At 53.7% G+C, this 27,871-nt stretch overlaps 1 protein-coding gene across 18 annotated transcripts in view; it reads left to right on the top strand.

The window, feature by feature from the left end:
* The window catches only part of Rap1gap (RAP1 GTPase activating protein), a 63,723-nt gene that overhangs the window by 16,049 nt on the left and 19,803 nt on the right, over nt 1-27,871 (top strand). For 4 of the 18 annotated variants that reach the window (XR_015047299.1, XR_003836472.2, XR_003836470.2 and 1 more), the window contains exons 1-3: nt 561-697; nt 2,434-2,469; nt 22,816-22,909. Coding sequence is in view for 11 of the 18 variants with exons in the window: in XM_085838808.1 (XP_085694934.1) it covers nt 654-697; nt 2,434-2,469; nt 22,816-22,909 (174 nt within the window). In the remaining 7 variants the exon portion in view is untranslated. Of the gene's footprint in view, nt 1-559; nt 698-2,433; nt 2,470-16,665; nt 16,739-22,815; nt 22,910-26,264; nt 26,427-27,871 lie in introns of those variants that run through there. The other 14 variants (XM_021159443.3, XM_029476540.2, XR_003836471.2 and 11 more) reach the window with 11 other exon arrangements.

Below are 27,871 nucleotides of genomic sequence, written 5' to 3'. Positions count from 1 at the left end.
GAAGTTCTTAAGCAGAAGAGAACACAGATTGTCTCCTGGGGCCTCTCTGGACAGGGGTGAGGGAGCATTGCAGGGGGTTGGGCCTGTGTTCCGCTGTTAGCTGTCATCTCCACGGGTCAGAGTAGAGGGGAGATCTACTGCGCCTGGATTAAATGTATGATTGAACCCTGTTTGTCTCCCAAAGTGGATTCATGGCGAATCCGAGGCTAGATGTACTTGCAAACTTCCCTCTCTTTGCTGCTCTTCACGCAGGGGTAATGCAAAATTCTGAGGGGGGCTCAGCTGGGACAACAGGAGGGCCCCTCATTCAAAACAATGTTGGCCCCGGGCCACAGGGCCATCAGCCCAGGAGCTGATGGGCTGTGCACTGTCTCGGCATTAACTCAGCTGGAGGCCAGCCTGATCCAACTTTCCCTGTGGGACACCCTTGGCACCTCTCCCTGGGGAGGACTGGAGGTGGTTCTGTGGACGGGGCTGGGCGGCAGCGTGGGGGTGGCGCTCTCGGAAAGCCCCGCGGCCCCGGAGCGAACAAGCGGCCCTTTCTGTGCCCGGACCTCAGCTGGCGGACGGCCCGGGGCGCACACGGTCCGGGCTGGGGCGGCGTTGCCAAGGTGACCCGCGCTGGGCTGGCGACGGGCAGCGGCGACGATACCATGAGCGGCCGGAAGCGCAGCTTCACCTTCGGTGCCTATGGAGGGTAGGTGCGCCCCCCGTGTGCGAGTGCATGTGCTCAGCCGGGGTCTTGCTCGGGTGCGCTGGCCTCAGCGGTGGGGAGGGGTGCGGAGGCTGCGAGGCAAGCGTACATCCGAGTCGTGCGCGGGGCTCGTGAGCGCCCGCGTGCTCTGTTGGGTGTTCACGTGCACATGTGGGGGTGAGAGTAAGTGTGGATCACAGTGTCGATAAACATTCGTGTGAGACTAAAGGATGCCTCGGTGTGTGTGTGTGTGTGTGTGTGTGTGTGTGTGTGGTCCCCAACTGGGTGGGTGCAGGGATAGGTGTGTGTGGTTAGGTAGAGAGTCTCAAAGGCTCTACTTGGCCTCTGCAGTCTGGCTACTGAGGCTTTGGAAGTTGGTTCCTCCTGCTTTGATCACTTTGTCTTGTGCAAGCCGGCCCCCCTATATGCTTCCTGCCTGTCCTGGAGGCTGGGGCTGAGGGCTGAGTGATAGATGGTCCATGGGGGTGGGTGGGAGGGGCTCACCTCCATGACTCTAAGCACCCACCCTGAAGGATGCAGAGGTGGGACAGGACAGGTTTGTTGCCAGGAGCAGAGATTTGGCAAACCTGATAGGTTGTACAGACAGTGGTCTTTCCTGGGCTAGCCAAGGGGCTGTGTGACCTTCACCAGTCTGGCCTCACAACCGTCAGAGGGACACAGTTAGGGTTTGGTGTGGTGGCGTGGGCTTCAGTCAGTGTCCCATGAGCTGTGTGTAGGGGAGGTGCTCTCTTCTTGACTGCTCGACCTCAGATGAGACCCCCTGCAGAGGGACAAGGCGGACAGACAGAGAAGCACCTTTTGGGGGCAAGGCCTTAGCTGTCAAGTGAGGCCAGCTTAGGCGGTGTGGGACTTCCATCCAGGCAGCTCAGAAGGTGAGGGTGGGGTCTACTTTGTAACCTTGGCTGTGAGTCTTGGCTTTCCCAGTCTTACTTTCTCCCCAGCAGGATCCTCCATGCACCCTAGCTCCGTGCCCACCCCGCCCCCAGTCCCAACCCCCTCCGGTCCCCAACCCCTCAACCATTGCAGCCCAGTTTTTCCCTTCCTCTCTGCTCTTTGCTTGCTTCAGGCAAAAGGCAAGGCTGTTTGTTTTCCCAACAGTGACCCAGTCCTGTGGTCCCCCACTAGGAAGGAGGGCGGAGCCCCAACGCTCCCCCACATCAAGGTGCCCTCTCAGATGGCCCTGCCCACCCACCCTCCTCCAGTCCAGGCCTACAGGGCACAGGGAATGTCGTCTGGGGATGCCCATGAACTCGGAAATGCAGGGGTGTGTTCTTGGGGTGAGGGGAGGATTGCTCAGGTCCTGAGGTGATTGGCTCCTGGGTGAATATGAGCTGGGACAAGGCTGTGGGGCTTGCGGAGGACATGGAATCCTGCCATGAGCCATTACCACCTAGCACACCTCCCAGCCTGTCCGCACCTCTATAGCCTTACCCTGACCCTCTAACACTGTCCTCTGCTCGGCTCAGAAACACTTCTGACTCCACCCCTGCTGACCCTCATGTTCCCTGCTCCTGTCCCTCATTTGCATAGCCTTGGCCCACCTTCCCAGGGGTCCACCCTGACCTCAGGGTCTGGTCAGATTATGAGGCCGTCTGGTACCTTTAGCAGCAGTGTTTCTTCTGGCCACCAGGGGGCAGGATAGATCGGAATGGGTCTGGTGCACCTTGCAAGGCCATGACAGATGTCCCCTCATGGGCTATCCACTTACTGTGTTTCAGGGTGGACAAATCCTTCTCCCCTCGACAGAGTGTGTGGTGAGTACCGGGGGTCCTCGGGAGCATCTGGGTTGCCTTGGCTGCTCCCTGGGGGCACCCCCAGCCCATTCCCACCCTCTATACTGACAAATCGGACCTACAGCCCTTCAGGGAAGGGCACGGGAGATCTTTCCCCTAGGACCCACATATTCTCCTCACGGTTGTTGCTGAAGCTCAGCCTTGGAGTCAGATCTTAGCTTTGCCACTTCCCCGAACCTCAGCTATCTCATCTGGGATATGGGGGTATAGATGCCTATTTAGTGGCGTGAGGTTGGAGAACTCAGGTGTGCAGACCCAGGCTGGTGTGTGAGAGGCCCTCATCCAAATATTTCCTTCCCTTTTCATTCACCAGTCTTTGCTCTGGTGTGCCTCTCCGCTGGGCAGGAGGTGTCCTGCCTTCTTGCTGACCCCCAATCCTTTAGTCCCATTCATACTGAGCCCCGAAGCTGTTCCCTGTGTCTGAGGCTGCCCTCCCTTTGGAGGAGGTAGCATCAACAGCTTCCCCAACACCAAGAGGCGCCAGGCAGTGGGCAGAGGTGCAGCCTCACCTCAAGATTCACACAGCACTGGGCACCTGATGCCCCACAGGCGGGCACCTCCCAGCTTCCCTGGCACTAACATCACATGGCCCTTCCGGCTGTTCCTGCAGTTGCCTCAATGCCAGTGGGAGCTCCCCCATGGCTCCAGCCCCCATTCTAGGTTCCTGCCCCTGCTGGGGGTTTCCTGGAGCCTGCACACCCCACAGTGTTCCAGCTGCTGGAGTGCCCAAGGCCCTGGGAAGCGGAGCAGGAGGTACTCAGGTGTCCAGGCTGAGCTCCAGGGCCCCTTCCTCAGTTTCCTTTGTTGCTCGCTGTGCAGCTTGGGGGCCAGTGACTCTCCCTTTCTGAGCTTTGCCCTTGGTGCCATGCTGAGTCAGATTGGTGTGCCAAGAGCAGGGGTAGGGGGAGGAGATGCCAACAGAGGTGAGGAAGGTGGCTCCCTTGCAAAGCTTCAAGCAGCAGTAGCTGCCACTTGTCAGGTACTTTGTGACTGTCGGGTGCTTGTATGTATTGACTCAAGTCATCCTGAGCACAGCTCTGATTTTATGACTGTTATCTCTAATTCTGTCTGGGTGAGACACAGAGTGGACAAGTGACTTGCCCAAGGCCATAGAGAATTGAACTTTGATGTCGAACCTACATGGGAACCTGATGGGAACCAGCAGCAGCCTCCAGGTCTATATCTTTCCCCAGCTCTGAGCAGGGGTCTCCAAGCCTCAGGGAGGTTCCAGTGGGGTCAGGTATCCAAGGCTGACTTAGGCAAACGCTCTGAACTAAGAGCTAAAGACAGGGTCCCAGGACGGAGAGCAACTGACCGGCTGTGTGGCTTTGACACTCTCTAGGATGTTAAGGATCTTGAGTCCTCAGGATGCACCTGTTACCCATAATTCCTTGCCCTGCCCCGCCACTGCTTTAGCAGCTGTCCGAGGTGCTAATCCGGATGTGCCCCACCCCACCCCGCCCTACAGCCAGTCCCATCCTAGCCTACACCCGGAATGGCAAACTTCCTACCATATCTCCTGATACACATGACCTGTCCCTACCTTCCTCTCTAGCAGGACTTTATTTCTCACAGGGCCTGCATCTCTGACCAACAGGGACATCTGATTAGAACTACCACGATGCTTTGCACATGTGTCTCCCCTATCCCAGCATGCTTCCTCCAGACACCTTCTTTCTTCAGCTGCTGGGTGGCAGGGGAAGGAGTTCTTTTCTGATCCCACATCACGCCTGCTTGTTTATCTCACACACGTTACTGATTGTTCCCTAGTTAGCAGAAAGAGCAAGGATTGGGAAGGCTGACAGGTGTGGGAGGAATCTGCCTCTGACGTGTTCTAGTCGCGGGACCTTGGGCAGGTCAGTCGCTTCTCAAAGCCCTTCTCAGAGCTCAATACGTTTGCCGAGATGGGAGTTTCTATAAGGTGCTGTCTGTGGCATTGAATGTGTCCATGTGACCCTGAAGTATGAGACAGGCCCTGCACTTCTCTGACATAGCTCCTTCAGGGCTTCACTTCAGATACCTGTGAGTCCTAGATCAGCAGGTCTCTGTCCCCCACTACACCCAGCCAAGTGCCTGGGTGGATATTTCAGAATGGAGGTGTGAGTCTGCGTCTGCAGCTCTAAGGACCCAGCTAACCTGGTGGAGGGGCTGGGCATTTAAGGTGGATCCAAATGGAGGCAGGACAAGAGGTCTGGGGGCAGCTGGTGGGCTTGCACAAGACAGGGGCTTCTGGGAAGGACTGTGAGAGAAGCCGTTGGTTGGTCCTGAAAACTAGGGGCCTTGGAGGCAAAGGCACAGAGCCCAGCCAACACGGTACTGGTCATTCCTCTGTGATGGCCTTGGTCAGCCCTGAGAACACACCTGCATTTCACAGGCCACAATTTAGCCAGAGGATGGTAAAGGTCTTGCAGCAGGTAGGGTGGACTTAAATCGGGCTCCCTCTCTTGCTGGAGAAGGGACCTTGGTCGAGCCTGCAAACTACAGAAATGGGTACCTTGCTGTGGGAGAGCAGAGGGAGGGAGGTTGCCCCAAATGTGTCCCAAATGAGAGTCATTGCTGAGTGTCTCACAGGGAGGACTCACCTGCCACCAAAATGTGTTCCCTCCACAGTGTGGCCAGGGCCTCACTTTATAGATGAGGGAACGGAGACGCAGTGCAAGTGGCTAACACAGAACAGGCAGTCAGTAATTGGTGAACGGGGCCTGCCAGCTCAATCTTACAGATGCAGCAGGTGTGAGGTGGGCTTTGGTGGTGGTCCCTGCCCTCAGTGGCTCCTCTCAGCTGTCATAAAGCCAGAGGTCTTGGGACCTGGCACAGGCCTCATTAGCAGTTTTGAAATGCCAAGTAGGCACAGCCTGCTGGGCCACCTCATCTATTATGCATCTGGTGGGTAGGCCCCCGGCGGGCAGCTGGCAGAGCCCAGGCCGGGAGCCAGCAGCTACCTCCTGAGCCCACACCTGCTCCCAGCTCTGGGCAGGGACCTTGTGGGGCAAACACCAAGGTTGAGCTGGCCAAGGCAGTGAGTGTCGTCTCTCCCAGCTAAACAAGAGTAAGGAATCCTATAGGACACAGGGGCAAGAATACATCCCAGCAACCATTCTGAGAGGGACCTAAGTTCCTAGACCTAGACATACAAGAACAGAGGTAGCTGATGGAGTCTGAAGTACACACACACACACACACACACACACACACACGCTCCTGGCTGTCCAGAGTGAAGTGGAGCTATGATTATTTACCATGAACCCACTTGGCCTCAGGCAACTATTGTGTACCTACAGGTTTCTAAGAACTGAGAATCAGCAGCAACCATTAAACACCTACTGCGTTCGAGGAGTTTGCAGCGACCACTAAACACCTACTGCGTGTGGGCAGGGTTCCAGGTGCTGGAGTCAGTGAAACACGAGACAAACCGAGATATTTCTGTTTGGCCATGACTGGCAGTACTTCTCTGGGCCTTGGTATCCTCATCTGAGAAATGAATAGGAAAAGGGGGTTATAAGCTGACAGATATCTGCCTCTGCCTCGCACTGAAGTCGCAAGCAGGCTTATGAGTGACAGAGGAGGCTGGCCGCTCTGGGCTGCGTCCCACTGCCCTTCACACAGGTAGATGACCTGCTTTGTCCCAGTGATTCCACAAGCCATGTATTGTTCCCAGGCCAGAAGGAAGCTGAGGCGGGGAGAGAACGTTCTGGAAGGATTTTAAGATCTAGTGTTTAGACTGGAACTTGAGGAAGGGGTGGAGCCAAACATGAGAAGAGTTTGGGGTATCCAGGAGCAGCAGGTCCTGAGGCAGGAATGTGCTCAACATGTCCTGTGGACAGTGAGGAGCAGGTGACTGGAAGCCTGAGAGGGTGTGAGGCCACAGGTGGGTGTGAGCTTGGGAGAGGCTGGGACCGAGTGGGTTCTGCAGGTAAGATGGGTGCAGGGCGGGCGGGGGGGGGGTTTAGATAGGTCAGCCACTGCCCTACGGTAGCACGAAGTCTCAGCTGCCTGGCTTTGAGGAATCTTAAAGGTTACAGAGCCCCTGGAGTCTTTGGCAGGAGAAGCACCTCTTGTAGCCTCCCACTTGGCAAGGAACCGCTTCGTCTGCTCGTGATCCCCTTGAGTGCTGCTAGAAGCTTTCGGGGCCTTGTGAGAGAAACACATCTCTACCTTCAGCTAAATTTATGGGCCTCTTGAGCCTCCTGTGCCTCCATTGACCTGTCACCCTTTGTTTTTAAAATTTTTTATTATGTTTATTTATTTTAGTTAGTTGGATAGGGGGGGGTGAGGGGATGGGGGGGGCTTGTGGAAGTCAGAGGACAACTTTCAGGAAGCAGTTCTTTCCTCCCCTGAGATGCGTCCTTGGGGGGTTGGGCGGGAAGGGACACAGGTTCCATGCTGGACAGCAAGCACCCTTATCTGCTGAGCCATCTTACTGGCCCACCTGTCACATCTTGTATGTTCCCAGTGACAGGCAGCTCCCTGCCCTTGAAGTGGTCCTTTGCACTGCTAAGCAGTTTAGATACGTTCCAAAGGGTCTGAGCTGCCTGAGCCTGTGTGTGTTCTGGGGTCTGACCCTCACACACACACACACATGCACACAGCTCTTCAGTAAGAGAAGGGAGCCCTCTGAGGCTGCTCCCCCTAGGCAGGGTTGCATATTTGCATCCTGGCTCCCTTCACCCTCCAGCTTAGCTGAAGCCACTCTCCTTGACCCTTCCCATCATGCTGTACAAAAGGGCAACCCCTGGAAGGGGCCTACGAGAGACACCTTCTGCCAGGAAGCTTCTCTGTAGCTTCAGGAGACCAGAGTTAGGACGGCTATGGTTTTGCAGTTTGGCCTAGGCAAATGATTGCCATAAATCCTGTGCATAGCACCCACACCTGTTCAAGGTTGGTTCTTGCTTGGTCTTGCTTGTCCCTACATCCTGTGGATGCTCAGGCTGCACCCTTTGTCAGGAAAGCTCTGAACCTTGTAGTTAGACAGACCCAGGTTCAAATGCCCACTCTGGCTTCCACTCAGTTACTTTGTGGCATTTCTCAACCTGCTTTGCAGGCTGGGCCTTCCATGGCCCATGATCATGCCAGTGTTATCATTAGAAATTACTGCACCGGACTGGAGAGATGGCTCAGTGGGTAAGAGCACCCGACTGCTCTTCCGAAGGTCCAGAGTTCTAATCCCAGCAACCACATGGTGGCTCACAACCATCCGTAACGAGATCTGGCGCCCTCTTCTGGAGTGTCTGAAGACAGCTACAGTGTACTTACATGTAATAAATAAATCTTTAAAAAAAAAAAAAAAAAGAAATTACTGCACCGAGGCTCTTTGGGGATGTTTTCTGCCTCTGTGAGTATTTACGCTGAAAGAAAGGATTCATTAGTACACAGAGACCATGTCTCATGTGCCTGAGCACTTGAGGTGACTTAGGGGGTGGCTTAGGAGGAGGCTTTCTTGGTATCTTAGGGTGCAGGATCTTTTATTTTTTTAATGTATTTATTTATGAATATGAGTATACTGTCGCTGTCTTCAGACACACCAGAAGAGGGTATCAGATCCCATTACAGATGGTTGTGAGCCACCATGCGGTTGCTGGGAATTGAACTCAGGACCTCTGGAAGAGTAGTCAGTGCTCTTAACCACTGAACCATCTCTCTAACCCGGGATGCAGGATCTTATGCAAGATTATTGGCCAAAGTAGACAAATTTGGGTATTAATGTGGGGAACTCTCAGAGGGCCAAAGCCTGTGCAACCCAGGGGGGCAGGTGGCAAGCAGTAGACGCAAGAAAAAGGCCATGACTCTTGGAGTTACTCAGTCGGGAGAGGAAAAGAATGAGCCCAGATTAAAAGCACAGACTGTCATGGCAGGGAAAGCAAGGCAATGGGAGCTGGAAGCAGCTGGTCACATCCCATCCCCAACCAGGAAAGAGAGCCAGGAATGCCTGCTGCTCAGCTTGCTTACTCTCCTCATAGGGTCCAGGGTGACAGCTAGGGAACTGCCATCCACAGAAACTGGCTCTCCCCATCCAATCAAAACAATCCCACAGGCTTGCGCGGAGACACTTCAGTCACGTGATTCTAGACTCTTTCAAGCTGACAATTAACACTGACCGTTTCACTACAATGACCCAAGAGGGAAGTGGGTTGCATGGCACTGCGTATGTGCGCAATAGACGGGCGGGCTGAATGGCACTGCGCATGTGCGCGACAGACTAGGGAGGTAGAGTTTGTGGCTTGTGTCCGGTAGGGGATGAGCCCGTGCAAGAGGATGTTCTAGGAGATCATGGCAGAGAAGAGCAGATGGCATGTGCTGGGCACAGAGCCTCGGCCATGTCTGGCCGCTGAGAGCAGCAGTTACCCACCAGGCCATGTGTCTGATCTCCTGGGGGTGGGGGTGTCGGGAGTCTCTGAACCCTCGTATCAGGACTTATCCCGAACTCTTCTTTGAAGCTGAATTGTTCTGGGGCTTTGGAGACCAGTATCCTGCTGGTGCTCAGGGAGGGCTGAGCTCCAGATTCTTGGCTTTGGGTCTGGCTTGTGAATGCCACCACAGATTTGGGAAGCTAGGGAGCCTCTGGGGGGCCTCAGTTTCCCTACTTGTTAGGTCTTTAGCCTGGAGGGGGGCGGATTGCGGGAGTGGGGGAGAGACAGAGACAGAGAGAGTTATAACAGACGAACAAGGAACTAGGCCCAGGGAAGAAATGGGTTCAAGTCAAGACACCACACACATGTCCAGGTTAGCTGAGCCTCTTGCCCCGACCCCAGGCAGATACCGGCATTTGTATAACTAGAGGGGAAAGAGGTTATTTGGGACCCCAGCAAGATTTGGCTAGAAACTGTGATGGTGATTCTACAAGGCAGCATGCACTAAGGACCAACTTAAGGCCTGGCACACACCCGACCCTGACCGTGGTCCTCCTCCTCTTCCACTGTCATTGAATACACAGCAGCCGGTCTGCTTGATGTCCTGGAGGCCTCTGCCCGAGGGTGATGACACCTTCTCCTGTTCCTGCGTGAATGAACACAGTGCCTACTGGTGCCCTGGCTCTGGCCCACACATGCTGGCTGTCCCAGCTGACCACCCTGAGCTGTCCCTCACCTGAGTCTTCCTTTCTTCCCTGATGCAGTGGGTGTCTGGGATTCCCCATTTCAGGGCCAGTGACATGAGAAGGACATACTGGAGGGAAGCCTGCCTGGTGACTCAAGCGATCTGTGGATAAATCACTTCTTCCTATAACTAAGGTCATCCCCATACATTCTTGGGCACCTAGGCTCCAGCAGGACTAGCTCCTTTGACCTGGCCTGGCTATTTGCTGTGTGAGTTTGGGCTTGAAGCTTGCCTTGTCTGAACATGTTTATGCCCATAAACATATAAACAGGGATGTAGTCGGCACATAGGTGTCCTTTAGATCTCTCTGTCTCTCTCTCTATCTCTGTCTCTCTGTCTCTCTCTCCTCTTTCCCCTCTCCCCCTCTCTTTCCTTTGTTGTTATCATTGTTCTTTTGAGATAGGGTCTCTCTATTTAGCCCTGAGTGTCCTGGAACTCTTATCAAGACCAGGCTGGCTTTGAATTCACAACAATCCTCCTGCCTCTGTCTCCCCCCCCCCCCTCCGCCCCGCCCCAGTACTGAGATTAAAGGTGTGTGCCACCATGCCTGGCCCTGTAAGACTTTTCTTTTCTTTCTTTAAGATATATTTATTTTATGTATGTGAGTACACTGTAGCTGTCTTCAGACACAACAGAAGAGGGCATCAGATCCCATTAAGATGGTTGTGAGCCACCATGTGGTTGCTGGGAATTGAACTCAGGACCTCTAGAAGAGCAGCCAGTGCTCTAACCACTAAGCCTCTCCAGCACCCCTCCCCCCCGCCCCCCGGCCCAATAAGGCTTTTCATTAGCTGTTAATTCATTTAGCAAATACTTCCCAGGTTCATGTCCTGAGCCAGCTATTCACCCGAGGCTGCGGGATCTGGATGAGTGAGGTCCCTGGCCTCCCACAGCTTCTTTCCAGTTGGAGGAACAGACATAAGATGAGCTAATGGGCCACTGAGTGATTTCAAATGGGTAGCATGGTCTGGAACAGGGATATATAGGAGCTTGCCCTTGAAGGATATTGGGGTGGTTGCCAGGAGTGATGGGAAAGTCTGTTGTTGGAGGGGTGGTCGGTCCAGGTAGCAGATGCTCTGCTCTAGGAGTCAGAAATAAGATTTTATGTCCCTGTCTCTTACCTCAGCCAGCTTGGTGACAGTCCTCTGCCTTCCCCAGACAGATACCCATGTGACAAGAGGTCCCTTGAAGCCTTACATGGGTGACCAGATACCCAGAGAGCTTCAAGTCCATCCTCATAGCCTGGTCTAGCAGACAGCTGTGTGGTGAACATAGGATCTACCACATGAATACCCCTCGCTAAGCAGCAGTGATGACCCACTGGATTGACTGGGTTGACGGTAACCCAACGAGCTGGGCATCCAGTGGGTCACACTGCATGGACACAGAGCAAGTACTGGTAACAAGGTTCTATGGACCTAGTCCAGGCTTTTGAGGCAGGCTGTTAAGTGGGACACCTCTCCTGGTTTGTAGGGGGTTCAGGAGAGGCAGACAAAGGGCAGAGCCTGAGGTGCCATTGTGAGAACTGGCACAGGTGGTGTGCAAAGACCTGGAATTGTTAGTGTCCCAGGGCTGGCGAGGGAGGACCGTTCTAAAGGGAAGATGGGAGCCACGTGAGGCAGCGTTATCTTCATCCTCACACAGAATGAAGCCATTATGCAGGTGGGTGGCACAATCCCATGTGAGCACACTGGCTCCCAAGCCCACGCATGCCCCAGACACAAGAGTGTTCTCTGCCACCTCCACTTCCTGTCATGCACACCCAGCCACTTTCCACCCTGTACTGCACGCACCCCCCACCCCTTGCTCAGCTGCAGGGAACCCAAAACTCAGAAGGGACAGACACACCCACTGTAAACAGCCTGGCTCCTGGAGCCCTGCCGCCCCCCCCCCCCGCCCCGCCCCACCCCTTGCAGGCCGTGGCTGACTGCCTGAGAATTTTCCCATGAACCTGCAGGGTGGGGTGGCTACCATCCCTGCACACTGGAGAAACTGAGGCCCGGAGGCACAGACCACGCACACAGATCTTTACACAGCCAGGAACTGAACTGGGGGCCCCCAGGCCTCCACTTCTGTTCTCAGCCCCCCGCCCCCATCCTCAGACTCAGGCATGTGCAGGTGTGGCTGGTCTGCCACTTTCCCTAACAGGTGACCTTCAAGGCCAAAGTCTTCCACAAACAAGTTGATTGACTCCAAGTTATTCAGAGCTTAGGGAGGGGGCTGGGCCAGCCACTACCCACCTGCCAAGTGACCAGGAGGTTTCTAGGGTGGGAATGGGGCTCAGTGGGGCAAACCTGCAGCTGGTGGCCAGCTGGGCACAGAGCCCGTGTTTGCATTTACAAATGAGATGGGCAGAGCTAGCTTTCTGGACATTGCTGTGACACGAGTATCCTTCCTCAACCCTCAGGGAAAACGTGTGGTGTGCCAGGGAGTTGAGTGCTTGGCTCTTCCCACCTGCCTCAGGGTTCTGATCTCTCTGGGTGCTGTGTCCCCCTCTCTAGGTGACTGGAGAAGGCAAAAGAGCCAGGCTCTAACAGTGTGAATACGTGCTGAGTTTCCCTTGGTCTTTTTTTTCTTTTTCTTTTATCTGATTATTAGTAGAATATTTCCTTCACATCCTTTTATCTTGCAGTGTAATATTCCTCAATTCCTTGTGAACCTGTGAACTCTTCTGCATCTCTAGCTGCAATCCCAAACCCACATTTGTCTTCCATGGCTGGGATACCGCTATTCTGCCCACACAGTCTAAGCACGGGGTCTTGCCAACCTACTGAGACATGCCAATCTACCGAGCCTTTTGCCAGTGGGTCTTAGCCCATTTTCGAGACATACAGAGGCTGATCTGGCCCTTGGTTCTGTTGAACATCAAAGCTGGCAGCCGTTACACTGGCCATCCATACACAGGACCTGCTATTGCACGTACATGAGAATCAAAAGTTACTACATGGTCTTCGCCTCGTCTGTCCCCAGAGGCTCACAGTGGTGCCAAGTGACTGGTCAGCCTGCATGGAACCCCAGGCAGTGGCTTGGAGGCTGCAGGCAAGAGTGACACAAAGGACTGGGGTCACCATGGCTCCTCTTTTTCTTAAAAGACAGGGTAGGGGCCGGGGAGCCACTCAGCTGGCGAAGGTGACTGTTCCCAAGCCCGGTAAGCTAAGTTGGTCCCTAGAGCCCACATTGTAGAAGGAGAAAGCCAAATCTTAAAAGCTGTCCTCTGACCTCCACAGGAGCGTGATGGTGTGGTGGCATGTGACTTTTGTTTTGTTTTAAGAAAGGAAGGGTACTCGGAGAGGTGGCAAGCATCTCTGATCCCAGCGCTTGGGAGAAAGTAGCAGGCAGATCCTTGTAAGTTCAAGGCCAGCCTGGTTTACATAGTGAGTTTCAGGTCAGCCAGGCTACAGTGTGAGATACTGTGTCAATTAATATAATTGCTACCCAGCCACCCAGCCTGCTAGCTGCTTCCTCAGCCCCACCACAGAGGTGGGTTTACATAGGCTGTCAGCGTTTCTTTCTTAATTTCTTTTTGGAGACTGAGTCTCATACAGCCCAGGCTGGCCTTGAATTCACTGTGTAGTGAATCCAACAATGAGCTTGAACTTTCAATCCTCCTGCCTCCGCCTCTCATGTGCTGGGATTATGGGCAAGGTGGCCCTATGCCTGGCTTTTCTGCTTTTTTAAAAATCACAAAACTAAGTCCCCAGAAAGGGCTGAGGCTATCGCTCAGTGGTAGAGTGGTTGTCTAGCACATGCCGACCTGGAGGTTCATGCGACAGCACACACAGCTTTCATTAAAATTCAAAGTAGAAAAAATGTGTCCCAGAGAAAGGCAGAACCCCATCCTGCGTCTTAAACACACGCTGTGAGAACATTCACATGTAGTTTTGACATTTTATGAAAATGATATATTTTTATTGCAGCTTTACCGTCCCTTCCTTCCTTCCTTCCTTCCTTCCTTCCTTCCTTCCTTCCTTCCTTCCTTTCTTCCTTCCTTCCTTCCTTTCTTCCTTCCTTCCTTCCTCTTTCTTCCTTCCTTTCTTCCTTCCTTCCTTCCTCTTTCTTCCTTCCTTTCTTCCTTCCTCCCTTCCTTCCTTCCCCTTCCTTCCTTCCTTCCTTCCTCTTTCTTCCTTTCTTTCTTCCTTCCTTCCTTTCTTTCTTTCTTTCTTTCTTTCTTTCTTTCTTTCTTCCTTTCTTCCTTCCTTTCTTCCTTCCTCTTCCTTCCTTCCTTCCTCTTTCTTCCTTTCTTCCTTTCTTTCCTCCTTTATTCTTCCTTCCTTCCTTCCTTCCTTCCTCTTCCTTCCTTCCTTCTTTCCTCCCTTCCTTTCTTCTTTCCTTCCTTCCTTCTTTCCTTCCTTCCTTCCTTCCTTCCTTCCTTCCTTCCTTCCTTCCTGAAACAGAGTCTGTGTCATCTTGGAACTCACTATATAAACCAACCTGTCCTTGAACTCACAAAGAACTGTCTGCCTTGGCCTCCCAAGTACTGGGATTTAAAGATGTGTACTACTATGGCACAGCCAGCTTGCTTTGCTTACTTAATGTGCCCCAAGCCACAGGAACTCGAGACCTACTCTATCCCCGTTGCTTAGTACTTCACAGCTTCTGTGTACCTCAAAATGCTTTCCGGTATTCGCTTTATTATGGTGGTGAGAACCAAACCCAGAGCCACATACATATGCTCTAGACGAGTACTCCAACTGTTTACACTTCTTTGAAAGCACTGCCTCACTAAGTTGCCCAGGCTAGCCTGGAACATTCCATCCTACCTCAGCCTTTGGATCGATGGGTAGAGGCCTGGGCCATCAGACCTGGCAGGTGTTTTACTTTGTGCAATGCTGTGGGTGGGCTCAGCCATCTTGAATGTTCTGTTGCCTACTGGCCTCCTTCAGTGGCTGCTAAGGGGGACCTTCCAGACTTTTCCTTCTGCAAACCCTGCTGCGTCGGCTTCCCAGATCTCTGTGCACCCTTGTACGTGTTTATAGAGGAGAAAGCAGAAATGGAGTCTCTAGGCCAAAGCATGTGCCGTTTGCTCTTGTCTAGGAGAGGGTTAAACCTCATTTGCCCTGGTGCATTTGGAGAAACCTTGGAAGCCATGGTGATTCATCCCAGCCCTGGGGGTCCTATGGAGCTGGGACGGGGAGGGGGGAGTAGGCACCTTAAAAGCCCTGCCCAGGCCTCTGTCTCTGCTTCTCTGGCCTCCAACTGCAGTCCAGGGCTGCCCTGCCTTACCGTGCAGGGGACCAATCCCCCACACAGCTGGCTGCTTCACGGCTCGGCTCATATCTACCTTCTGGAACAGAGCCCAGCCTGTTGTCAGCAAAGAAAGAAGACAGGCAGAGAAAGGGGAGGTTCCAGGTTTCTTTTACCACACACTTTCTAAGTGCAAATTTACGAATGTTCACAGGCTAACACTGTTGTGTGTTTATGTGTGTATTTGCACACACACTGGGGATGGAACTCAGGGCCTCACACATGATAAGCAAGCATCGTGTCACTGAGCTACATCTCTGGCTCTTCTCCTTGATTCTGTGGGGTATTTTTTTTTTAAAGGCATACTTATTTTATACCAGGTGGTAGTGGCACACATCTTTAATCTCAGCTCTTGGGAGGTAGAAGCAGGCAGATCTCTGTGAGTTCAAGGCCAGTCTGATCTACCGAGCAAATTCCAAGGCAGTCACGGCTACACACAGACAAATACTGTCTCAAAAGACTAAAAAAAATGTTTTTAAAAATGTTATGTGAATAATGAGTATTTGCCTGTATGTATGTATGTATGTATGTATTTTGTATGTATGTATGTATGTATGAATGTATGTATGTGCACCATTGTGTGTACTGTGCCCCCAGAGGCTAAAAGAGGGCATCAGATCCTGGAACTAGAATTTGAAAAAGATGGTTGTGAGCGGCATTATGGTGCTAAGAGCTGGACCTCAGTCTTCTGCAAGAGCAGCCAGTACTCTAACCACTGAGTCATCCCTCCAGCCCCTCTTCACCTTGATTTTATAGATGCGGAAACCGAGGCTCATAGAAGTTAGGTAACTTTTCCAACGTTGTTAGAGCAGTTGTCAGATTTAGGATTAAAATGCAGGCGGCTTGTTTTTAGAGCCTGCATTATGACCCATGCGGTCTCTACCTATTGTATACTCGGGTCTAGGCTAGTCAGGATATACACATGGCACTTAATTCATCACATTTAACAACCCTGCCAAGTAGGTATTTATTAGTCCATTTTGCAGACAGGAAAACTGAGGCCTGGAATGGAGAACAACCCCTGAGGGGTTTAAGATCTCTCCTCAGGGAAAGGTTTCCTTCCAGGGTTTGGTTCCAGACAAGCCTTGGGAGACCACCTTCTTGTCTCTCCATTCACCTGTGGAATCTCACAGCTGAACTTCAGAATTGTCTAGCCCGAGACCCAATGTCCAGCGTCAAGGCTGCAGTTCAGAGAGGTGGTAGATCTCTACAGAGATCACTACATAGCCACGGATGTAGACACAGAACCAGGGCTTCTTGCCCTTGTCATCTTCAGTCAGGAGACGGTGATCTTGTCCTGGAGTTTCTGTCCCAGCTTGGAGCCCTGGAGGTGATAAATCTGGTCTTTAGTAGGATTCGTGCAGAGCGGGTGGGGTGGATTAAATAAGTCACGGAGTCGGATTAAATAAGTCACATCTTGCTGGCAAAATCTGAGAGTTCTGGGCACAGCTAGAACTGTGATCTGTGGATCTGCTGGGGTGGGGGGTGGCTCACCCACCTCAGCCCCCTGCCAACATTCAGCACCATTGTCTGGCTCAGAGCAGGCAGCAAGCCACAGTGCTGTGAATAAATGACCAACCATAGGAATGAAGGGCATCGGGGAGGGGTGTGCGTGGGCCCTGACTGGAGTGAGTGAGCACAGGAATGTCAGGAGCTTGGAGAAGGGGGACCCCCTGGGCTGCAGAGGCTGGCTCAAGGGTGGGTGGGGTGACACAGAGGCAGCTATGGAACTCTGGCCTGTGGGTGCTGGAAAGGGCACCCGGGACATCCTGGCTCTGTGTCTAGGGTGAGGGGTGGCAGGCCCATCTGGGAGAGCTGGCGCATGGTACTCTGTCCTGTGGCGGTGTGGGCGAGGACTAGAAATACGAGGTGTGAGCTTCGAGTGTCACTGCAGGCAAGTCCCTGTTTATCTGTTGGGGCTGCGGTTTTCTTCCAGGTAGATTGGAATGTGTTACCTGCCGGTGGACTTCTAGGTGGCGGATACAGCAGTCCTTGGGGAGAGCTGGTGGTGTGTCAATTGGAAGGTGCCGGGCTGCATTAGCAGATGTTGTCCCCAGCAGGAAAGGTCCCCATACCCACACCCTCTCAAGTGTGCTTTCTCTTTCCTAAACTGTTGTGTGCCGAGTCCATGCCTTAGAACCAGGGAAGCTGGGAGAGGCAGGCGTAGCCACAGCGGAACTCAGAGCTTAGGCTACCTGAGCTGGGCAGACCAGCACCCCAGCTTGGGGCCAGCCCATGACCTCCTCTCTGGTTTGCCAAGCTCCTGTTTGCTCAGGAGGCCACTACCTGGCCCAGCTCCGGGATCCGGGTATCTGGGCACTCAGCCAACACACGGTAAGGGCCCCATGTGCCACCTTCCTGTCCACTGGTGACCCTGGTCTGGAGTGCAAGGCTTCTCTTCTGCATGTGCTATGGGGGCTCTGGCAGCTGTGGCCCCAACCTATCTTAAGAGTTTTTGGGGAGACCCTGGGCTCATCTTAAAAATGGGTGTTGGAGTGTCCTTATAAGGATTAAATGACATCACAGTCAACAGAGGCCCTTGGTTCCCCCCCGCCCCCCGACACACACACTTCCAGCCTCACACTCCCTTTCCATGAAGTCAGAGGTACCTAAGGAGTGAAGCCAGAAGTGAATAGCTAAGGCCTGTGTCTGGCTGCCTAGGTTCCTGCCTCCACCTGAACAGAAGACCCCTACCTACCCCGCCCCCTGCTTTGAAACCTGTTCACCTGGCTATGCCTAGCCACATTTCCTGGCACCTGGGCACAGGCAGGGATGGCCTGGCAGGGCATGGGGCACAGAGGAGGGCTGTGCCAGATGGCTGAGCTTTGAAGACAATGGGCCTCTGTGCCCCCTGGCTGGGGGAAGCTCTCGGGCAGCCATTTGGCTCCCATTTTATAATAGAGTCCTCTTAGACTCAAAGCTCCAAGCCCCTGCTTGGAGACTGGAGCCCTGGAGGGCATGGCCCCCCAAACCGGTTTCTCACTGGGAAAGTGCCCCTTCCCCACTTACCAGGAGGGCAGAGGCACTTGGCTAACAATCCCTGCCCCCAGTCCCTGCTGTCAGGCACCCTTTAGGCCTCAGTCCCTCTGTCTCTGGCTAGCTCTTCTTTCCCAAGCCCTCATTAGTTGGCCAGTTCTCCTGACTACTGTATCTGGTCACCCATGTGAGCCAGGTGGGTGTCCTTGGGGACAGGACAAGGGGCGGGGCATGAGGAGTGGGGGGTGGGAGGGAAGGAGCATCAGCAGAGTCCATGTTGGAACACCTGGGTCAGCCGGGCTTCCCTCTCCCTCTCATGCCTGGCGTCATTGCTTGCTTCTGGTTTCTAGGCAGCCCTTCTCAGACAGTCCCTCGGCTCTTGATTTGTAGATTCAAAGATGGGGTTCTGCCACCACCCTCCTGTTGGGTCACAGGGGAATGTACCCTGAGGAGGAGCCTGGTACTCATCCTCAGCCTGCTGGCACTTCCAGAAGTGTTCAGACCTGGCTCGGACCCCTGCTGTCTGGCAGGGCAAGACCTCTGGGGGTCTTCCTACTCTCGTGAGGTGTCCAGAGCCCTGAGGGGTGTGTTGTGGGGGGGGGGGAGTTTGAGCTTGCATCTCCAATCGGCTGTCAAATGCTGGGCCACCGCGAAGTGATGCCTCAGCTTCTCCAAGCCTCAGTTTGCCTTTCTGGTCATGAGGACCCTCAGCCCCCCCGCAGCCCCCCCCCCCGTGTGTGCCTTATCTGCTGGCTCAGTTGCTCAGTTCCGGTGAGAGTCCTAGAGAGCGGATAAACCAAAGGATAAAGAAAAGAAGCCTTTGAAAAGCACAGAGCCCGCCTCCACTCTCCACGTGCGATTATTATTGTTGTTACCTCGATGCAGCGATAAGGGAGATGCAGAACGGTTGCCAAGGAACTGGGAGCTGTCTGCAGCAGCAGCAGTCGTCTCACTCAGGACCCAGGCCCTGTCCCCTAGACCCCTGCTTACTCTTAAGGAAAGACACACACCACTAAGAGGTGAAGAAACTGGGCCAACTGGCTGGCGACCAGGTAGGAGCTGAAGGTCACTCTAGAGTATGCCTGGCCCAGACTTCAGGCTTCCCTGAGCAAGTTGCCTCTTCTGTGGCTGCAGCCTGTTCATGTGTTCGAGAATGTGGTGGCACATACAGGACAAGACTGGAGACAGGTATCTGGTCTGTATCACTGTGTGCAGGAGCCCAGGGCTAAGGTAGAAAAGTCGCTGTGGGCAGAAAGCTAGTTGACAGGAGGAGGGGCCTGTCTGGTCTATCCTGGCAGACAGCTGGGATATATGTAGTGTAGTCGGACCCAGCCTCGTCCTTTCCCTGCTGTGTCATGTTGGACTTTTGGAGGAAGTCTCTGTGCTTCCATTTTATTTATCTGCACGAAAGGTTGATAGAAACACACCTCAAAAAGTCAGTGTGTGTGTATGTGTGTGTGTAGTGTGGGGGGGCATGGGTGTGGGGGAATGCATCAAGATGGCTCAGCAGGTAAAGGCACTTACCACCAGGCCTCACTACCTGAGTTTGATTCCTGGGACCCACATGGCGAAGGAGAAAACCGATTCCTGTGTGTTGTCCTCTGCATTTGCCGGAGCATATGCACATCATTTTATTTTTAAGCCACTGTAGTGATGGGAGGAGACCTCCTGTGTGAATTGTAGGAGCCAAAAGGGGCATCTGGCAGTGCAGAGCCCCTTCCCCTGGCGGCCGGTGTTGGAAGAACAGGAGATACTTTAACTGAATTGGGTCTGAGGGCCAGGAAGGGTTTTGGAAAAGTGGGAAGGGGACAAGTTTAAGTGACCTACCCTCCATGTCAACAGAATGATGAAGACAAGGGTGGGGGAGATGAGATGGGAGGGACCTGGAAGGATGATGGAGAGATGCATGGAAGCTAGAGGCTGCAGGGAATGAGGGCTGAAGTAGGAATGTCTGAGCAGAAGGCAAAGGGGAGGGGAAGAGGAGGGAGATCGGGAGGGAGAGGAGGAGGAGGAAGAGGAGGAGGAGGAGTCAGGTCTGTTCTTTGCTGTTAAAATGAGTATAAAATGAGCAGCTACTATTTGTTAAATGGCTCTGTCATGTGTGGTTAAAGAGATAACTCCTTCACCCTGATCCTCGTGAGTTTTATGGCCTTGGACTCACTGAGTATGACCTTGGATCAGTAAGTAAGCAATTTTGCAATGTTTTACTGTCTTCTCTTAAACAATGAGGGCCCCAGCCAGTGAGTAAGATGGCTCCCTGGGTAAAGTAGCTTGCCGCCAAGCCCGAGGACCTGAGTTTGATCCCTGGGACCGTAGTGGAGGGAGAGAACCAATTCCTACGGAGTCGAGTCGTCCTCTTATCTCCATACACGCCTCGTGGTCGGCTCTGCTACTTGATCCTGACATCTCTTTAGCTGTCCACAGCGTGTGATGAGCAACGCTCAGCCCTCAGGCTGGGAAGGAAGGCTCTGTCGGGCTTGGGCCCTGGGGACTGACCACGCGTTACAGAGTTTAGATTTTGGCTCTGGAGATTATAAACGTGGGTGCTCTGCGGGTGGGTGCCCATTCTGAGCTTTAGTTCCCCCATGTAGGAGTTGGGCAGTTTGAGAATGCTACCTCATCAGACTGTAAGGCTTTTGTTAAGACTGTCCTTCCATCCCTCAGGGCTGAGAACAGGATGTCCCCTGCCCTAGTCCCACCCCTGGCTTCCCCAGCCCTTAGGACCCAGCTGTGGCTTATTAGAGGAATTGCCTTGCTGGGGGCAGGGACAGGACTCTGGCCAAGAGAGAAAAGTGAGCCTGGATCGGGGGGGGGGGGGGGTTAGGGGCGGGGCCTCAGTGGAGGATGAAGCTGGAGCATCTCCCACAGCTGTGAAAGCTTCCAGCCTCAGCAGCTCTGAGAGAGATGGACAGGGAAGCAGGCGAGGAGGAGGAGGAGGAGTTCTATTAGCTGACCTCAGTGGTCAAAAGTCTGATTCTATGGCCAACAAATGGGTAGACAGAAGGTACCACTTACAGAGCCTGGCTGTGGAAGCTACCATCCCACGCCGCCAGGGGATCCCAGGACAGTCACTAAGAGCACATAGCCTTGCTCCAGCTTTGCTCCTCGGTGCTTCCTGGCCACTAAGCACATTCTCTGTTACACTCCGTGGGCACCAGCTGTGCTTGGTGAGGTCCTGAGTTCAGATCCCCAGCACCCGGGTAAAACGCTGACGTGTGCAATGGCACACGTCTTTAACCCCAGTTCTGAGCAGACAGAGATAGGAGGATGCCTCAGCCTCACTGGGCAACCACGATAGCCAGGTCACTGAGCTCCAGATTCAGTGAGAGCTCCCGGGGCTGGCGAGATGGCTCAGAGGGTAAGAGCACTGACTGCTCTTCTGAAGGTCCTGAGTTCAAATCCCAGCAACCACATGACAGCTCACCACCATCTGTAATGAGATCTGATGCCCTCTCTGGTGTGTCTGAAGACAGCTACAGTGTACTTAGATATAATAAATACATAAATCTTTAAAAAAAAAAGGAAAATGGAGATCAACTGAGGAAGACACATGACATCACACACACACACACACATACACACACACACACACACACACACAGAGTGAGAATAAGTAACCCCAGATCCCAGTACACTAAGAGCAGAGTGGGTCTTCACAGAATCTACCAGAACACTTCCCCGGGCCTTTGTCTAATCATCCACCCATATCTCTCCTCCCCTTCCCCACTGTCAGTACACTTTGTGCCGACAGACATTATGTTTAGCGCATTCCCTCGCTTACTAACCTTCCATGGCTTCCTACTGCCCATGTCCAGTAAGGACATCAGTCAGCAACTACTGGGAGCGAGTTCTTTATGTGAATACCTATGACTGAATTGTTTTAGAGACCGAAGCCCAGAGGGGCTGATACGTCCTGGACTCAAGGTGCACCAGCCAGTAGGTATCTGAGACCACGCCCACACTGATACTATGGGCTCAAAAGGCTGCTGCCTCTTGAGTCAAGTCGTGCCAGAGCACAAACCTGGCAGTTGACAGCCCCGGATGGTAGGGGGTCCCCTGTGCTAAACAGAGTTGACACCCCCCTGGGGGTGGGTAGGAGTTCCTGTGCTAAGCAGGGTTGAAGCTGGTTCCTCCTATGATCCAGGAAGAGGCAAAGGGGCTTAGAACTTGCCAGGGTCTCTTTTGAGGCCCAGATCAGATAGATGGTCCTCCCTTTCCTGGGTGTGTCTTCCTGGCTCTGCCTGACTCAAGCCTGCCACAGGCCACCCAAGTTCCTCTGGAAGGTGACTCACTCTCTCTGGATTAGCCTGCCTTGGTGGAACTGGGGCGGGTAAGGAGTGCAGCCATGTCAGGTTGTCCTCCGGCATCGACAGAAGCCAGGCCTGCTTCACCAGGCCACAGGTTCCTTGGATCCGGGAACCAATGGGCCTGTCTTCCTCTTGACATGGGAGGTGGACTCAGCAGGCTCGTGTGGGAGATAGGCGCTGACTTCACCCTTCTTAGACCTGTCCCCTGTCTGTGGGTGTAACATTGTCCAGGCTTAGAGTCCAATGGGTCGTGGACAGAAAGGCCTGTTGTGGACTGGCTGGGTGACCTCTGTGTACATCCTACTCCATGTCCTAAAATGGAAGTGAGACGGTACATGCCTGCAAGGTCAAGGTGCACCCACTGTGTGGCACACTCACTGGCATCAATAATAGCAGTCCTAAAACTGTTGCCCACTAAAGACTCTAGGAGGGACCCAGAGAGATGGGGACCCTCATAGCTCCCGCTTCTATAGTAACGCTTGCTGTCTCTACCTCAGTCTCTCAGTCTTTAGAATGGGCTAAAGAACCAGTAGAGAACTTGGGGGTCCATAAGTCTGACCTCTGGGAGGAGAAGTCTGCTTGTCAGCCCTGCTTATGAAGAGCCTCCCGCCCTTCCTCTCCCAGAGCGCACAGCCTTTCCTACCTAACCTGGGGCTCTCCCTGACGTCAGACTCGCTTTCTCTTCTAGGAGGAGTGATGGACAGAAGCAGAATTTCCCTCAGGCACTAAACCTGTTACTGGTGGACACAGTTCCCTCCCACCCTGCTTCACCCTACCCTAAGGTAAGTGACCCCCAACTTATGACCCCGGTCTGCCCTCCACCATGCCAGGGCTAGGAGATGCCTACCCATAACTATTGGGAAGATGTAAAATGTTTAGGTCGATGCCCTTGGGGCTTAGTCCCCAAAAGGACACCACTCCTGACTGTTGGGTGGCCTGTGTCGTCTCTGAGGTTGAACCAGGGTCTGCATAAATGCTAAGCATGGGACTTAGAGATAAACCACTAAGGTCGGTGGCTCCTTGGCCTCCTCTCCAGTATCACCACGGCCAAACAGCTGTCCCCACTACAGTCCAGATGTGATAATAGCCCCTGCCTACCAGACCACAACGCACCAGGATTCCATGAAAGGTATCTCTCTCCAGTAGCCCAGGCAGGTTCTGGCTCCAAGTCCTGTGGTGAAAACCTTTCTGTTGCTATCAACAGCCAAGGTTTGCCAGGTTCCTACTTAGTACCAAACATAAAGGACACACACTCTGTCCCCGGAAGCCATGGCCAGTCCACGAGATGTATTACTCAGTTGCCTCTGCAGAATGTCAGGGGCCGGGGGTGGGGGCGTGGGGGGCTGGTGATTCAGGAGGTTCATTTGGTTGGCATTGCATAACACCTAGTATCTGGCCTGTAGGGCTGCTCTGTCCCTTAGTTAAGTCACTCTGTGCTGTGGCCATGGTCATTCAAATGCAAGCCCAGAGATGCTGTCATTTGTCCAATGGGCTCCAGGCTAGAGACCGTGGGGCCAGGACTGGCTGATAGGTTCTGGCCAGTGTGTGGCTTGTGGACTTTCCAGTACAGGGGAATGACCCCTTGCTATGGCACACCTTGCCACCCGACCCTTTCATCAGCCTCAGGCAGGAGGGCATGTTCTCAACCAGGATCCAAATGTTCAGAGAGGTGAAGGGCTCTTCCCTAGGTTTGCCCAGTCAGGAAGGGTCCAGGCATCTCCCCCAGAGCTCTGGCCTACAGTAAGGATTGACATCTTTCCTAGGCCAGGAGGATGAAGGTCCAAGAAATGTTTTCTATGCATAGGACTTCCATCTCCATGGAGAGCCCAAGCAAGGATGCTATCAGTAGCACAAGGGTCTCCTGAGACCTTCTCCTGCCTTCCCCTGGAGGGCAACAGCCCCGGTAGTCTACGGGGCTATGGTAGTCCTCAGGAAACCGCCACTTGATGGCAGCCACTTGCTTGAACAGCTGGGTTTGAGAGTGAGGCTTCCCCCTGGCCATGGGACTGTTGTTTGTCCTGCCTGGGTTTTGGCCCTTCCATCTGGAGGGAAGGCTAATATTGCATATCCCCGGAGCCTGAGGCTCAGACAGCCCAAGGTGGGCCCTTCAGTTACCAAGGAAGCCGCTATCCTTCAGCCTCCTGGCCTCCACCCAGTTGGCTCCCACTTTCCAATCATGCTAACGCAGCGCAGACAGTGAGCTTCAGACCGACACAGCCCCACAGTGTACCCCTCCTCCAGACTAGGACCCTTTCTGTGAACTGAAACCAGCTCCCAGAGTGACTCATTTGGACTTCCAGCAGGCTATTGGTGGGCTGAGGGAACCTGCCTGGGATACTCTCCAGTTTTCCTCAATACCCTATACTGTTACATATTTACAATGATACTGGAACCAGTTTGAGGGGCATGTAACCTCCCTGTACCTAAGGGCAAGTCCCACCTCTAACATAGAGTAGACAGCTGCTGCTGCTGTTGTTACTGTTGCTCCTCCCCTCCTCTGCCTCCTTTTCCTCCTCCTCCTCTTCCTTCTCTTTCTTCTTCTTCTTTAGTTTTTCAAGACAGGGCTTCTTTGTGTAACGTTGGCTGTCCTGGAACACACTCTGTAGACCAGGCTGGCCTTGGACTCACAGAGATCCACCTGCCTCTGTCTCCTGAGTTCTGGGACTAAAGGCTTGCATCACCATCGCCTGGCTGAGAGTGTCTTCTCTATTGACCTTCCCAGCTCGTCACTGGGCAGCGCCTTTGGAAGTGCTTTGGAAATAATCAGTATTACTGTGTTCCCAGGGCTGGACAGGGGTGGTATTTTCTTTTCTTTGGGGAGCCACATTTAAATAGACACTGAGCTACCCTCTGCAGTACTCAGGGACTGTAAAATCTGCATACATGTGCATACTTGGCCTACCTATACCTAACCTGGGAGCCAGACCACATTCAGACAGACAGACACAAGTACATATGTCTATAGTGTATTCAGACTTGCTCATGAACACATGAAGGAGATAGAAAGTAAATGCCCCTAGGCATTCCTACCCACCGGCACTTCTATGCTACAGCAATGCAGTATGTCACGTAGAGCCACGACTAGCCTTGGAGACACACATGTACACAGATAAGGACCTAGACACATACACAGGCGGCATCCACTCTACCTGGCCTACATATCGCCGGTGATTTGAGCAGCTTTGGCCTCCCCCAGGGCCACGGTGGGAAAAGATGCTCTTCTGGCTGCATTGTGATGGGTACCCGGAAGTGTGCAGGCCTGGAAGTGGTTGCATAAATCAATATTTGCTGTTGTTAATTATTAAAGCCAAAGCTACTTGGTGTCTGGAATGCACATCTCTGGTGTTCCTGCTGGCTCTCTAGGTCCAAACCTGACCCTGGGCCAGGTCTGGGAGGGCAGGGAAAGTGCTGCCTGCCTTCCTTTCAGGAGCTCCCTGGCCCTGGGGACAGAGGGTAGTAGATAGCACTTCTGGGAAGTTGTAGGAGGTCTGCCCCCCCCCGCCCCCAGCTGGAGGACAGTCCTGCCCCTAGAGCATCCAGACTTCTTCAGCATCTGTCTTGGGGTCTGTCCCTGCTGCAGAGTGGCTGCACCAGCCTAAGATACAAGGACTTCAGGGTCAAGTTGCAAGGTGGGTGGGGGTGAGGGGGCGTTTCAGAAGCCTTGTAATTTACAGATGTAAACTGGGCCAACGGAGGTGCCAGAGACTCTGCAGCTTCAGGCTCTTCCAGGGATCCCGGGGTTTCCTAGCAAAAAAAGCTATTGCACCTCTTGGAATATGATTTTCTAGTGAAGACATTTGTAGCTCCTTGGTTATGGCGATCTGTTGAGACACGCAAAGGGTCCAGCAAAGAAAGTGCTCAAGCACCATCTCCAGTACTCCTGCATTCCCTGGGCACAGCTGTCCCAAGAACCTTGTCCTTGAAGCCCAGAGGCAGGGTCTCCAGTCTGGGAAGACACAGCTGCTCACAGAAGTGCCTGAGGCTTCCCGCGCGCAGGCGCAGTGTCCTGGGCCGCTTGCCGGGCCGCCCCGCGAGTGGGCGTGGTGGCCTTCCGCCCCGCCCCTCCTCCGCGCCTCCCGCACCTGGCGCCCCGCCCCCTCGGGCCCGGCGGCAGGGTGAGCCCAGAGAAGGCAGAGCCGCGGCGGACGGGACGGGAGCGCGGAGCTCGGGCTACGGGGCCCCGGGCCGGGCCGGCTTACAGCGCCGCCGGGGCTGGGGCTCGGGATGGCGCAGCCGCGGCCCCCAGCGCCCCAAGGCCGTCCGCGGAGGGGCTCTTTGCCGGCGGGGGCCAGCTGGCAGGTGAGGACCCTGGCAGGGGCGGCCTGGCCGACTGGGGACCCAGGGCCATCAGTCAGCCTTACTACCCAGAGTCTGGCAGTTTGTGCCTGAACCCCGTCAGGGTGGGTGTGTATGTTTTTGGACTGACACCCGAACTACACGGAGCACCCTAGTGTTTTCCAAAGCTGCCCCTGGGTCAGACGTAGGGACACTGTGGCTGTGGGCTGCAGTGACACTGGGCGTGTGTATAACTGTTGTTGGGACTGCCTGCTGCCTTTCCCACACGGATGGAGCGATATCATAGGGTGACTCTGTGGTGGCTCTTCCCCAGGTGAGATGTCCAGCTTCTGGCCACACCACTCCCAGCCTTCCTTTGCCATGTGTCAGGGCGTCTGCTGTTGCCTGTGGGGCTGTAACTGTGGGTGTTACTTGATGCTCTGTGTGCACACTCTGGGTGACAGTGCCATGTGTCAGTGTTTATGTGGTTGTGATTCTGGTGCAGCCATGTGTGGTGTTTTCGTTGTAGCTGGCTGTTTGGTCACCTTAAGTAGGGCCTCCTCTTTTCCTCAGCCCTTTGCTGGGTCTCTTTAGGTCAGAGACTGTCTGGCTGACCCTGAAAGGATGGTGACACTGTTGTGACATTGTCACGTTGACAGGTGTGTTTGTCTTTCCTGGACAATAGGTGTGTGTCTATGCTATCTGCCAAACTGTCATTGCTATCTGCTCTTCTAAGCTCAGGGGTGTTGGGTGTGGCCACAGGTGCCCATGGCTCAGGGGCTCCTGGGTACTACTGAAGTGGACTTTACAGGTTGGGTCTTGTTTTGTAGGTAGGCTTCAGAGCGTATGCACAAGGGCTTAGGTTTTGTGACTTCACACTGTGCATATGTGGTGATGGCTGGTTATGCTCAGGATCCCATGGGGTTTAACAACCTTGGCAGTTGCCTGATTCCTCTTCCTTTGCTCGGAACTCTTGTCTACAATATGGGATGCTGGCTTGGGTCTGTTGTACCGCATGCTTTGATCCTGGCAGTGACGCCTGGGACTCTGCATCTGTTTCCCGGAGCACCTGGCTGAGCCTGCACGTGCCAGTGCTCTCCTGGTCTCAGCCAGGAGAATGCCTGTGTCTGTGTGCAGTTACTGGGGTGCAGGCCTGCACTGGTGTGTGCACATGTGTGAATATCAGGTACATGGACTTGAGTATGTGTTGTGTGTAACTCAGAACACCAACATGTGTATGTGTGTGTTAGGCTATGTCTCCAAGAATTACTGTGCATAGACTCCATATGGATTTCTGTATGCATCTCTGTGTGTGTGTGTGTTTCTTGATACACAAAAGGTATGCCTGGTGCCATGTTCAAATCATGGTGTGGAGGCCTGTGTGTGCGTCTCACAGACAGAGTATGTTTCCTGGAGTCACAACCTTAGCACATGTGTGTGAGCCCAGATGGCCCCTCCTGGGCAGCAGG

This window comes from Mus caroli, unplaced genomic scaffold (genome assembly GCF_978045245.1).
Source record: "Mus caroli unplaced genomic scaffold, Mus_caroli_1 scaffold_6, whole genome shotgun sequence".
Taxonomy (NCBI): domain Eukaryota; kingdom Metazoa; phylum Chordata; class Mammalia; order Rodentia; family Muridae; genus Mus; species Mus caroli.
Note: the sequence above shows the minus strand (reverse complement) of the source record. Positions and strands in the feature narration are given on the sequence as shown.